A 14874-nucleotide genomic window follows, 5' to 3' on the forward strand; every position below is an offset into this window, starting at 1 on the left:
AATCAAAAGTACAGGCAATAGGTCAATATCCAGGCAGGCAATCCAAACAAGCAAACAAGGCAGGGGACACAGGCAAAAGGGTAATCCAAGAACAGACAAGAACCAGGGAAACGCTCAGAGATGCAGTGCAACAACATACAAAACCTTGCAGTGAATGACAGGGGCTGAATCCGAGATCGCCCCCATACCCTTAACTTGGGCATTATTTGAGGGGACAGCCATTTGTAGTGGTGTCCGAAACCATAGTGGACGTTATTGAGTGCACGCATTCAATCCCACAATGCACCGCAATAACGAGTGTACAGCCGATGTACACACAACGGCTGTCCGACTTCACACACTTGTTTTCATTCACTCCTTCAAGTGAACTGTATTAGTGGACTAAAGTAGGGAATAGTAATTGAGGGTTTAGCGATTTCGAATTCAGCCAGGGTGAACAGGCTAGATAAAAGGCTTGTTTGAGATGAGCAAAATCTGCGCAGAACCGATCACCGGTGATCAGCGCGAGATGCATGCCGGTTAGAAATGTGTCCGAGGGCGGTCCGCCTTGCTCTGATGTCATGCAGACGTATGTCAAAAAACTCTCGCGAGCGAAAGGCGGATGTGTCGGATTCTGCAGTCGAGCGCAGTTGCTCTCCACCGACTGCGCTGAGCAAAAGCATGATGGGAAACGACTTGCTGACGACACAGCTGAATGCTTATTGGTTTAAACAACCGTGATGTATGGTTATCTTTTTAAATGTTTGATTTTAAAACCCTGATATCATGTTTTTATGTGTGAATATTCCCAAACTCTCTAACAAAGACGATCTCTCTGAGGGTTATGTGATTGTTGTCATATTTATAAAAAGTATATATATAAACATGTATGTAGGCCTAATTAAAGTAAAAATGATTGATAAACACGTCTCTCGAATGGAAATAAATAACAACAACTTGGGGTGTCTTGTTCATAATATTTATTTTCATATAAAAGTAACAGAACTTAAATTACATCCAGTTTATCAGCAACAAAGCGCACGAGTGTGAATCCCGCGATATCCGCCTTTGATCTCGCAGGTGTCTGATCCACTACGAGAAGAGAGAACTGTCCGTCTTGCCTGCACTTTTTTCACTCCTCCCCTTACTGCAGCCGCCTAGTCTCGGCTGAATTTCGGGCGAGGCGCATCTCAAACAAGCCTGTAGGCAGAGGTAAATGAGACACAGGTGTAAATAATGAGTGCTGCTGAGTCCGGGCAAAGGATTTTGGGTAATGTAGTCTGATGGAATGACAGTCCTGGGTGGAGTGCCCTCTGGTGGTAAACAGGGGCACTCTCCACTGGTGAATCGTGACGCACTCTGTCCTTTGAGAATGCATTGGGTGAAATCCACAATAGTCTTGATTGACCTATTCAGCATTGAAAATAAGCTTAGAACAAGAAAATAAACGTATACACTTTTACTGACAAGTCCTAACAATGTGGTCAAGACAAAAAAGCAGAAAATAGAGTTAATCTGGAGAAGGCATTGTGCTAGATTTTAGGTCTGGGTTCAAGCGCCTTGCTAAAATGCAAATGAAGAAATCAGTTTTGTCAGCTGCTGATTGTCTCATAAACTATGAGATGTTTTGTTTGTCTATTTGTTTGTATTTCCATTTCTCTCATTCTTTGTCACCCATGTATTTGCCTCTGTGATATATCTCAGTGAGTGACTGATCGAAATTGCGCTTTTTTGTCTGTAAACACATTCTGACTCAGATTCTGTGGTGTGTGCGTGTTTTTCTTCTCTCAGGCTGTTCTCGAGGGCCCAGTCCCCTCACCATGGGGGCCCAGGACACACTGCCTGTGGCTGCAGCTTTCACAGAGACAGTCAGTGCCTACTTCAAAGGAGCTGACACTAATAAGTATGACACAATATCTCAAATCCAGATTCACATCTAGCTCTATAGTTCTATTTTGTGTGTGAAAAAATAACAAAATTATCATTTATCTTTCTATTAATTGAGAAATGCACACCTTTTCGTAAGGGATATTATTAAATTAATTGATTATACAGCTGGCCTTTAGAAATTTTTTATTTGTCTGCATTTTGTTTAGCAGTCTAGGCTGTGTCAGAAATTGCCCCCTATTCCCTTAAATAGGGCACTATTTGAGGTAGCAGCCATTTATAGAGGTGTCCGAAACCATAGGGGACGTTATCGAGTGCACTTATTCAATTCCATAATGCAGTGCAATAATGAGTATACAACTGACACTCAACGGCTACAGAATACCCATAATGCACTGTTAGGGCCGTGCCGAATGAATTCCCATGTCTCGCCAGAAGATGACGCTCGCAGCTGAATCATCCATCCACCCATTTTCCAAACCGATGGAAACTAAATGTTTTCATTTCCACTAGAGCTTCCTGTTCACTAACTTTCAAATAATTATTAAACGGCAAGCACAAACTATGCAAAAGTGGCAGCCCTTCCAGTGCACTCAGTGTCCGAATTCACTCACTTGTTTTCATTCATTCCTTCAAGTGGACTATATAAGTGGACTAAAGCATGCAATTGTTAACCCCTTGCTTAAAAAAGAAAATCTTGACCCAATCAGATTAAAGACCCAGTTCAAATGTATCTTTTCTTTCAACTGCCTTAGAAAAGGCTGTTTTAGTACAACTGCTTTTTTTAGAGTCAAATAGTATTTTTGAAAAAATTCAGTCTGGGTTTAGGAAACATCATACAGTACTGAGACTGCACTTTTAAAAGTCTTGAATGATATTTTATTATCTGTAGATTCGGGGGACTCTGTGCTACTTAGACTTAGAATTAAGAGCTGCGTTTGATACTATTGATCATAGAATCCTTATTTCACGCCGTGAACAATGTGGGCATTAAAGATTGTGCTTTATCTGTTTGCCTTGATGGTTTTTCTTAATCTAGCTCTACCCTGCATTTTGGAGTTCCTCAGGGCTCCATTTTGGCCCCTGTTCTGTTCTCATTATATATGCTTCCTCTGGGGTCCATTCTCACCAAGTATGGGGTGTCATTTCATTTTTTTGCTGATGACACCCAAATCTACCTGCCCTTGAGGAAAATGTTTAAAACAGGCTTGAGATCACTAGTTACGTGTTTTGTCTGATATTAAAGGTGCACTATGTAACATTTTTTCAGTAAAATATCCAAAAACCACTAGGCCACTGTTATATATTTTGTTCAGTTGAGTACTTGCAATAACCTAAATATAAATAAATATAAATATAAATGATAAACAGAGCTGCGTTACCTCATACTCATGACCAGAAAAGCGGAAATGGCGCCGGCGACTGTGGCATAATAAAAGTCCTGCTGCTAACAATCGGTCCTGCTCTGCTTCATACTACCGTAACGTTAATAATCGCATATATGAACATGATTTCTGCCCGAGTCCTATTCCGATTCTTTTCCACTGGCTGTGAGGTAAGACCACATGTCCCAAGATTCTGCGCTCAAACGTGGCGTCATCAAACTACGCCTTTGTTTTGAATAGGCGACCTCTAGCAGACGGAAAAGGTACATAGTGCACCTATAAGTCTTGGTTCTCTTTAAATTTTTTAAATCTTAAAGAGAACAAAACATAGGTCATTGTGTTTGGGCCTTCAGGGAGATCTGTACTACGTAAAACCTTATTTTCGATTCTGCACTCAAATTTGATAAACAGATAAGTTCTGTAGTCAAATCCAGTTTTTTCCAATTAAGATTGCTATCAAACGCCAAGAGTTTCTTATCTTTTCCAGAGTTCTAGATAGTGATCCAGATGCATTTGTATCATCACTGCTTGATTATTGTAATTCCCTCTATATTGGAATAAGTCAATCAAATATAAATCATCTTCAGATGGTTCAAAATGCAGCTGGCAGACTTCTGACTGGCACCCGCAAATTTTATCATATCTCGTATTATGCTCTTTGCACTGGCTGTTGGTCTGTTATAGAAGAAATTTTGGTTTTAAAGCTTTGAGTGGAACTATTCTCTCTGAATATTCTCTCTGTAATCTTTTAAACCCAAATACATTTGTTAGATCTTTGAGGACTTATGAGAAAAGTGTTGATGGTCCCAAGATCCAGATTAAAGTTGAGGGGTGGCCGTGCCTTTTCTATTGCTGGGTCTTCCAGTTTCTCTCAGATTAGTCTCTTCAGAATCTAAATGTAATTCCAAGTTAAAAACGTATCTTTTTACACATGCTTATATCTTTCCATAGAGTATAAGGATCCTTCACTTATCACTTTTTTGCATTGCGGTCTAAACTGTTTATCTTTTTTTTTTAAGCAAGGTTTTGTACAGCACAGTGGTCAACTACTGTTGTTTTGATTGTGTTTTATAAATACAATTTGATCTGATTTGCGTTGACTAGGGAATGGGGGGGTTTGAATACTGAAACATCACTGAAATCCCTCCATCTAGTGGAATTTTGAAGGCAGTGCTGATGTATACTTAACTTCCTATTATATCCCACAATAAATAATAATAATATATACCTTATACCTTAACCTAAAAACTATATTACATTTTAATACTTGAACCCTAGTTAAAGTTAAGAAGCTAGAGTCAGTTAAATATTTCATTATCCTTTCCAACATTTAAATAAATAAGTTAAATTATATGACTTATGCATTTATTATAATTACTTTAATGGCTTTGCAATATAAGCATAACAAATATGTAAATAAAATATGATACGGCCAAGGCAGTTTCGGACACAGCCTTAATTTGAAAGCACATCTAAGTATTGGAACCTTATTTACAGTGAGGAAAATAAGTATTTGAACACCCTGCTATTTTGCAAGTTCTCCCACTTAGAAATCATGGAGGGGTCTGAAATTGCCATCGTAGGTGCATGTCCACTGTGAGAGACATAATCTAAAAAAAAAAAATCCAGAAATCACAATGTATGATTTTTTTAACTATGTATTTGTATGATACAGCTGCAAATAAGGATTTGAACACCTGTCTATCAGCTAGAATTCTGACCCTCAAAGACCTGTTAGTCTGCCTTTAAAATGTCCACCTCCACTCCATTTATTATCCTAAATTAGATGCACCTGTTTGAGGTCGTTAGCTGCATAAAGACACCTGTCCACCCCATTCAATCAGTAAGAATCCAACTACTAACATGGCCAAGACCAAAGAGCTGTCCAAAGACACTAGAGACAAAATTGTACACCTCCACAAGGCTGGAAAGGGCTACGGGGAAATTGCCAAGCAGCTTGGTGAAAAAAGGTCCGCTGTTGGAGCAATCATTAGAAAATGGAAGAAGCTAAACATGACTGTCAATCTCCCTCGGACTGGGGCTCCATGCAAGATCTCACATCGTGGGGTCTCAATGATCCTAAGAAATCAGCCCAGAACTACACGGGAGGAGCTGGTCAATGACCTGCAAAGAGCTGGGACCACCGTTTTCCAAGGTTACTGTTGGTAATACACTAAGACGTCATGGTTTGAAATCATGCATGGCACGGAAGGTTCCCCTGCTTAAACCAGCACATGTCCAGGCCCGTCTTAAGTTTGCCAATGACCATTTGGATGATCCAGAGGAGTCGTGGGAGAAAGTCATGTGGTCAGATGAGACCAAAATAGAACTTTTTGGTCATAATTCCACTAAACGTGTTTGGAGGAAGAAGAATGATGAGTACCATCTCAAGAACACCATCCCTACTGTGAAGCATGGGGGTGGTAGCATCATGCTTTGGGGGTGTTTTTCTGCACATGGGACAGGGCGACTGCACTGTATTAAGGAGAGGATGACCGGGGCCATGTATTGCGAGATTTTGGGGAACAACCTCCTTCCCTCAGTTAGAGCATTGAAGATGGGTCGAGGCTGGGTCTTCCAACATGACAATGACCCGAAGCACACAGCCAGGATAACCAAGGAGTGGCTCTGTAAGAAGCATATCAAGGTTCTGCCATGGCCTAGCCAGTCTCCAGACCTAAACCCAATAGAGAATCTTTGGAGGGAGCTCAAACTCCGTGTTTCTCAGCGACAGGCCAGAAACCTGACTGATCTAGAGAAGATCTGTGTGGAGGAGTGGGCCAAAATCCCTCCTGCAGTGTGTGCAAACCTGGTGAAAAACTACAGGAAACGTTTGACCTCTGTAATTGCAAACAAAGGCTACTGTACCAAATATTAACATAGATTTTCTCAGGTGTTCAAATACTTATTTGCAGCTGTATCATACAAATAAATAGTAAAAAAATCATACATTGTGATTTTCTGGATTTATTTTTTTAGATTATGTCTCTCACAGTGGACATGCACCTACGATGACAATTTCAGACCCCTCCATGATTTCTAAGTGAGAGAACTTGCAAAATAGCAGGGTGTTCAAATACTTCTTTTCCTCACTGTAACTGTCCTCTCTCTCCCTCACTCTATTAACCTCTTCTGTTTATGCATCTGTTTTTCTTTCTTATTCAAAGATTTATTGATCTCTCTGTTTCTAACACTGTTTCACACACCAGACCTTTTCTTATGTATGTGTTTAATGTCACTCTCTAAGGTGTGTGGTGAAGATCACCGGAGAGATGGTGTTGTCCTTCCCAGCAGGCATCACACGGCATTTTGCAAATAACCCCTCGCCCGCTGTGCTAACCTTCAGCATAACCAACTACAGTCGTCTGGAACACGTCCTTCCTAACCCACAGTTACTGTGCTGGTAATAACATTGATCTAACATCACCTACAACAGAACCTTCACAGACCATAAACCCCATCATATGTATTGATTAGTGATAATTAGACATTTCCTTATTAGTCACACAAATTAAGCATCAGCCATGAAATGTATTATGACTTGCTGCTTATGGACTTTCATAATTAGTAATGGAAGTGACTGGTAATCGAAGGAGAGTTTGTAACTGGAAATACTTCAGTTTAGTTAAGCGCATCTTCTCACTTCAGAATCATTCCTATCCTGCCTACAGTCAGCTGAGGGTGACTCACATACTGTATGACTAATCACATGTGATTCAACACTTTTGGAGGGTAGTATATCATTCTCTGTTTTCTGTGGGGATGTGATAATTTACTGATTTTGCTAAAGCATTCTTATACACTACCCCGCTAAATGTTTGGGGTCTGTACGATGTAAATCTTTTTGAAAGAAGAAGTCTTTAATGCTGCATTTATTTGTTTAAAAATACAGTAAAATTGTGAAATATTATTACAATTTAAAATAACTATTTTCTATTTTAACATATTTTAAAATGTAATTTATTGCTGTAATAGTAAAGCTGAATTTTCAGCATCATAACTCCAGTCTTCTGTGTCACATGATCATTCAGAAATCATTCAAATATGCTGATTTTGGTGCTCAAGAACCAATTCAGTTACACTTTATTTAAAGATGATGTTCTTAAAGTGTAATTACTGTACACAAATAAGTACAGAGTAATATTAATAAACTACATGTACTTTACTATAGAGTTAAATGAGTAGTTCACTTTATAATGAAAATTACCCCATAATTTACTCACCCTCAAGCCATCCTAGGTGTATATGACTTTCTTCTTTGTGATGAAAACAATCAGAGTTATATTAATAAATATCCTGACGCTTCCAAGCTTTATAATGGCAGTGACGGGGTCCATTGAGTTTGGAGCTCAAAAAAGCACATCCATCCATCATAAACATACTCCACACGGCTCCGGGGGGTTAATAAAGGCCTTCTGAAGCGAATCGATGGGGTTTTGTAAAAAAAATATCTATGTTTAAAACTTTATAAAGTTAAATATCTAGCTTCCGCCAGACCGCCTTCCGTATGCTGGATATTTATTAATATAACTCTGATTGTGTTCATCAGAAAGAAGAAAGTCATATACACCTAGGATGGCTTGAGGGTGAGTAAATCATGGGGTAATTTTCATTTTAAAGTGAACTACTCCTTTAAGGTTAGGGTTTGTTTAGGGTTAGTTGTTTGTAATCTAATGTGTAACTAAGTCACCTTAAAATATAATGTAAAAATTAAATATATAATTTAAAGGAACACGGCAACTTTTTTGGGACTTTAGCTTATTCACCGTATCCCCAAGAGTTAGATAAGTCCATAGATCCCATTCTCATCTCCATGCGTGCCATAACTCTGTCTGACACACCCACTGCTAGCCTAGCTTTGCACAAAGACATCTATAGCCTATAGCCTATGAAAATAGGTTAACTTCCGTCAACATAACCAACGTGACAACCTGCTTGAACAGAGAGCATGCTAGGTACTATTTTCAGGCGCTGCGTAATATCATTGCGCCTCTGCACCCATGGTATGGCAGCAAAGTTCCATGATTTCTACGCAGGAAAGAGAGTATAGTTCCTAGCCATTTTGGTCTAGAAAATCCCAACTTTTCATTTTCATTTTCATTAGTACACAATGTAACTATACACATCACATGTAAATAGGAAAATGTTGGCGTTATTTTATCACTAATTGAGCAGTAGGCTATGGAGCCGTTTACCTCCAGTCTTTGTGCTGGTGGGTGCGTCAGACAGAGTTATGGCACGCACAGAGATGAGAATGGAATGTGTGGACTTATTTAACTCTGGGGGATACGGTGAATAAGCTAAAGTCCCAAAAAGTCGAAGTGTTCCTTTAAAAAACATACTGACCTCAAACTTTTAAATGCTAGTATACATTCATTTATTTCAGTTGAGTATGATTTGAAGATTGAATTCACTTTCAAATTTCTTACAGTGACACCACACAGCCAAATCCAAACTCAAAGGAGTTCTGGGTGAATATGCCAAACCTGATGACCCATTTAAAGAAGGTGGCGGAGCAGAAACCACAGGCAACTTACTACAATGTAGACATGCTGAAATATCAGGTAAGAAGAACCTCAAAGCACCATTGACCACAGAAACAAGGGCACCTGTATTCAGTTTTAGAAAATCTACGACAGCTATTTGCCCTCATCTCACATAAACTGTTCTCAATTATCTTTGCTTTGGGACCCATATTTTACTTCGGACATCAAGTAGTGACCTAGTACATTTTCTGAAATTGTTTGTCAAGTCAAGGTATTTCTATAGGGCTTTAACAGCAGATCGAAAAATACTGTAATGTCATTATTCAGCACAAGTCAGTGTTGATTCAGTTCAAATTAGTTATTTTTATCATATACAAGTAAACAAAAATGTCCTCAAAAACAAACTAAATGTACATATTCCCCATGTGCACCAGGTGTTACCTAAGGGTCTACAGTCCACTCCTCTGAATCTAGCAGTGAGCTGGAGGTGTGAGCCCACCACCACCGATCTGAGGATAGACTACAAATACAACGGTGGGGGCATGACCACTCCCGTCGCCCTCAACAACGTTCAGTTTCTCATCCCTGTGGACGGAGGCGTCAACAAACTGCAGGCTGTGCTTCCTCCGGCTGCCTGGTGAGGGATTCTTCTATTAATGGAATTCTTCAAAACTCAAATCGTCATTGTGAAAATGAAGCATTATGATGGACCCTTTTCACAGACTGTGATGACACGTTTCACAAATCTAGTAAAGTTTGTAAAAAATGTAATACTTCTTACTTACTTTAAGTATAACTATATAAATGTGTAAGTACTTTAAGCAGTAAAGGACAAAATATGAATTAATGCTGCTGTGAGGGTGTTTCTAATACAACGGCTGAGGGAGTGACGGCAGATTTGACATCTTTATCTCTTCTGACTCTCGATATTTTTCCCTCTTTTGGAAAGTTGTGGAAATCCTATCACAGATTTTTCTTTTGTTATTAGTCAAAAATGATATTTGCTGTCTTCTCCTTACTATGATGACTTCCACTTCTGAGAACCCTGGAAATGTGAAAAGTGTCCATTGTACTTTAATTAGAGAGTTAAAAATAATAATACTATGAATAATTCTAGATGTGATGGAAGATATCCTTTTGACAGTTTGACAATTTTCTTTATTGTCTTTCTAGATAATATCAAAAATGTTGTTGGTATCTTTATAGGAATGCAGAACAGCAAAAAATCTTATGGAAGATTCCTGATATTTCACAGAAGTCTGAGAATGGAGGTGAGATTAAATTTTGTCTATATATACACTAATGTTCAAAAGTTTGTGGTCGGTAAGATATAAATGTGCAACAAATCCCTTATTCTCACAAAAGGCTTCATTTATTTGAAAAAAAAAATACAGTAAAAACAGGAATATTGTCAAATATTATTACAAATTAATATGTTTTAAAATGCCATTTTCTGTAATAGCAAAGCTGAATTTTCAGCATCATTAGTCTTCAGTGTCACATGATCCTTCAGAAATCATTCTAATATGTTGATTTGGTGCTCAAGAATAATTTTGATCTTATTATCAGTTGTCAACGGAATGAATAGAAAGGTTAAAAGAACAACATTTAATTGAAACAGAATAATTTAGCAACATTATAAATGTTTCTACTGTCACCTTTTAATCAATTTAATGCGTCTTTGCTAAATAAAAGTATTTCATTTCAAATCGTACTGACCTCAAACCTTTGAACGATGGTGTATATATCATAGTATATACAGTATCTATAATAAATAATAAGTTGACTATTTCTTTTCTCATATCTTCAGGTGTAGGATCTCTGCTGGCCCGTTTCCAGCTAACAGAGGGTCCCAGTAAACCCGCCCCAGTGGCAGTGCAGTTCACCAGTGAGGGCAGCACTCTGTCAGGCTGTGACATTGAACTGGTTGGCCTTGGATATCGTTTTTCCCTTATCAAGAAGAGGTTTGCAGCAGGTGAGTTATGCGAGTGACAGCTGTTTTAGTCAGCAATGGCCTAGGAATCTTCCAGAGAGTCAGAGTTCAGTTAATTTGGTTGAGATTATCAATGCATTGCGGAAAATAAGATACATATTTATTCAAAATGTACGTTTGTGTTTGTGCTTTTACCATAGGAAAATACATCGCAGACAACTAAACAACATCTTTGATCCCTGCAAGTCTGCATATTTTGGACCAATTCGAAATATTTAAAACACAGGACAGATCACAAGCCTGACCCCCTACCGTACCTTGGATAAACCTTTGTAGAAGTACAATACAGGTGGACCTTACACACTCCAGCAGTATTATATGAGTTGCATTGTAAAATGTGGACCGTTTTAGGGTGTACTTATATGTGTGAACTGTATTCACTTTGCAACATCTATATTACAGCGGTTAAAACGACCTGGGTTTGTTCGTAAGGTTTAGCCTCTATTTCTGTCTGATGTGTTATTGGCTGTGCCTACCTGAACCTGAATTTTCTGTATCCTTCTCTAAAAGTGATACTGAACATGTTTTTATTACTCTATGCATTCAGTTTGTCAAAAAGTATCACATTTTCGAACAAGGTAGCAAATTAGCGCGGTAAACAACCGACCGTCTAAAAGAGGAATGAGCCTCTGCCACAAGATGGCGCTATACCGTTGCATGTAGTAAGAGGTCTGCACCGGATTTTGGTATCGCTCAAGCTTAGTTAGTCATGAAAACGTATTCAGGAATATCTCATTTTAATTACTCAGTGAAGTCAGGTTCATTGGAAAACGATATAGCCTAAATTGTTTTGGGTTTTTTTTTTTTTTTTTGAAGAAACTCTTTGTTGGAATTTATAGACAGCCACAGCTTTAAAACACTCCTGCTTGCAATAGACACAAAACAATTATTTTCCTCAACAGAAAATTGGTAATATATATATTGAAGGCCGTTTGGTGTTTTCTTGTATTGTTAAATAGCCTTTCTGTTATTCCCAAGGGAACAGTGTTAGACTAAAGAGTACATGACATCACTCTATTTTTATTTATTCATTATTTGTTGTATAAAAAAAGAAACAAGTTACACTGTATATGAATAGACTTTGAATGGTATCATAATTTAGGATCCTTGAAGTTTTTGACTTTTTGTTATCTGTGTAGTTGGGTAAGCTGTGTACAGTATAATGCTAAGGTATAATTTTTAAATTTATTTCAGATATAAGTTTTTTAACTCAAGTGCAACAGAAAATTTACGCTATATAAATATATATATGGGTAGGGGTGACATTTAAAAGAGAAAATGAAACTGGATACTGTATCTTCCTAGATGCGTCATGCTTAATGTTATTACAGTGTTATGTATAGCAGCACTATTAGTTCAACAATGGATTGTCAGCTTTTGGACATTGTAAATTCTTTTCTCATTCACGCTGATGTGCTTGTATCCAGCCTCTCCCTTCAGTGTCCTGAGCATGAGCCCCTGCGCTTGAGAACCTCTTTATTTTGCAAATGGTAATGGTCTCTGTGAGATGACAAGGTTCTTGAGTGGTTAAATGACCAAATCGTTTTTTTGTTTTGTTCTTTCATTTGTACGTGTATCTCCAGAATTGTCCTTTAAGAGAAAATAAGCTGCATATTTTTTAAATGTTTAAACCTATGAATAAAGTGGAAAATATTGTTTCTTGTGGAAAAAAAAAATTATGAAAAGGACAAAAAAACACTGTGTTACTGTTAAACTTCCCAGATGCTCTGATGTTCACTGTCAGGAACAAACATTTTGGTTACATCTTTGAGTGTCTGATGTAGACTTTGTGATGGTTTGGAGAAGATTACTGGTGCTTTGTGATACATAGGTTTCCATCCACATTTAGCGTTAAGGATGAGCAGAGCGGAGCCGTCCTTTAACACCGCATCGCATATTTTGGCACTGTAACTAAAGTTTTTTTTTTTTATTGCACTGAGTTTAATTGAAGAACAACTAGGAGTCTCTCAGCTGTAAGAAAAAAAAAACTATGAATTCAATTCTGTGTAGTGCTTAATCAGTATGTCTACAACGTCACTCAGATGCGCAAAAGAAGAGAGAAAACTCATGTCAGTTTGATGTAAGTGGAGGTGTGTGTGTGTGTGTGTGTGTGTATGTGTGCGCGTGTAGTTGTGTCTGTGAAGGAGGGAGAGTTTGTGAGTGTGCTTGTGAGTGTGTGTGCGCGCTGTCTGGTAAATGTAAATCATCTCTTCCTAGCATCATGTGCAAGCTGTGTTTGTATAAAAAATGTTAACAAAGATCTGAGATTACTTTGTTCTTTCCAAAACAATAAAACATATAAGCCTGAAATCAATGTATTGTTTTGTGTTATATATACTACAGGATGTGCGTAAAATATATGGACATCATGTGGACGTCTGCATGATGCACATGAACCTTAATAATAATAATAATAATTCCTTACATATACAGTGGGGAAAATAAGTATTTGAACACCCTACTATTTTGCAAGTTCTCCCGCTTAGAAATCATGGAGGGGTCTGAAATTGTCATCGTAGGTGCATGTCCACTGTGAGAGACATAATCTAAAAAAAAAAATTCAGAAATCACAATGTATGATTTTTTTACTATTTATTTGTATGATACAGCTGCAAATAAGTATTTGAACACCTGAGAAAATCAATGTTAATATTTGGTACAGTAGCCTTTGTTTGCAATTACAGAGGTCAAACGTTTCCTGTAGTTTTTCGCCAGGTTTGCACACACTGCAGGAGGGATTTTGGCCCACTCCTCCACACAGATCTTCTCTAGATCAGTCAGGTTTCTGGCCTGTCGCTAAGAAACACGGAGTTTGAGCTCGCTCCAAAGATTCTCTATTGGGTTTAGGTCTGGAGACTGGCTAGGCCACGGCAGAACCTTGATATGCTTCTTACAGAGCCACTCCTTGGTTATCCTGGCTGTGTGCTTCGGGTCATTATCCTGTTGGAAGACCCAGCCTCGTCCCATCTTCAATGCTCTAACTGAGGGAAGGAGGTTGTTCCCCAAAATCTCGCAATACATGGCCCCGGTCATCCTCTCCTTAATACAGTGCAGTCGCCCTGTCCCATGTGCAGAAAAACACCCCCAAAGCATGATGCTACCACCCCCATGCTTCACAGTAGGGATGGTGTTCTTGAGATGGTACTCATCATTCTTCTTCCTCCAAACACGTTTAGTGGAATTATGACCAAAAAGTTCTATTTTGGTCTCATCTGACCACATGACTTTCTCCCATGACTCCTCTGGATCATCCAAATGGTCATTGGCAAACTTAAGACGGGCCTGGACATGTGCTGGTTTAAGCAGGGGAACCTTCCGTGCCATGCATGATTTCAAACCATGACGTCTTAGTGTATTACCAACAGTAACCTTGGAAACGGTGGTCCCAGCTCTTTGCAGGTCATTGACCAGCTCCTCCCGTGTAGTTCTGGGCTGATTTCTCACCTTTCTTAGGATCATTGAGACCCCACGATGTGAGATCTTGCATGGAGCCCCAGTCCGAGGGAGATTGACAGTCATGTTTAGCTTCTTCCATTTTCTAATGATTGCTCCAACAGTGGACCTTTTTTCACCAAGCTGCTTGGCAATTTCCCCGTAGCCCTTTCCAGCCTTGTGGAGGTGTACAATTTTGTCTCTAGTGTCTTTGGACAGCTCTTTGGTCTTGGCCATGTTAGTAGTTGGATTCTCACTGATTGTATGGGGTGGACAGGTGTCTTTATGCAGCTAACGACCTCAAACAGGTGCATCTAATTTAGGATAATAAATGGAGTGGAGGTGGACATTTTAAAGGCAGACTAACAGGTCTTTGAGGGTCAGAATTCTAGCTGATAGACAGGTGTTCAAATACTTGTTTGCAGCTGTATCATACAAATAAATAGTTAAAAAATCATACATTGTGATTTCTGGATTTTTTTTTTTTAGATTATGTCTCTCACAGTGGACATACAACTACGATGACAATTTCAGACCCCTCCATGATTTCTAAGTGGGAGAACTTGCAAAATAGCAGGGTGTTCAAATACTTATTTTCCTCACTGTATATGGCGCTTTTCTGGGCACTCAAAGCGCTTTACATATAGAAGGGGGGAATCTCCTCAACCAACACATCTCATTCTTAATCTGTAGGGTTTGTTATGGAGTTGGC

The 14874-nt window shown here is 38.7% G+C and overlaps 1 protein-coding gene across 4 annotated transcripts in view; it reads left to right on the top strand.

Annotated features, from left to right (window-relative positions):
• Window positions 1–13042, top strand: part of sgip1a (SH3GL interacting endocytic adaptor 1a) — a 92472-nt gene extending 79430 nt beyond the window's left edge. For 2 of the 4 annotated variants that reach the window (XM_079841237.1, XM_079841238.1), the window contains 7 exons: window positions 1771–1882; window positions 6499–6654; window positions 8683–8815; window positions 9172–9374; window positions 9944–10008; window positions 10548–10712; window positions 10871–13042. In XM_079841237.1, coding sequence (XP_079697363.1) covers window positions 1771–1882; window positions 6499–6654; window positions 8683–8815; window positions 9172–9374; window positions 9944–10008; window positions 10548–10712; window positions 10871–10893 — 857 coding nt within the window. In that variant the 3' untranslated portion in view covers window positions 10894–13042. The remainder of the gene's footprint in view (window positions 1–1770; window positions 1883–6498; window positions 6655–8682; window positions 8816–9171; window positions 9375–9943; window positions 10009–10547; window positions 10713–10870) is intronic. The other 2 variants (XM_079841239.1, XM_079841240.1) reach the window with 1 other exon arrangement.
• Window positions 13043–14874: the final 1832 nt, after the last annotated feature.

Source organism: Gobio gobio, assembly GCF_949357685.1.
Source record: "Gobio gobio genome assembly, chromosome: 17".
NCBI classification, from domain to species: domain Eukaryota; kingdom Metazoa; phylum Chordata; class Actinopteri; order Cypriniformes; family Gobionidae; genus Gobio; species Gobio gobio.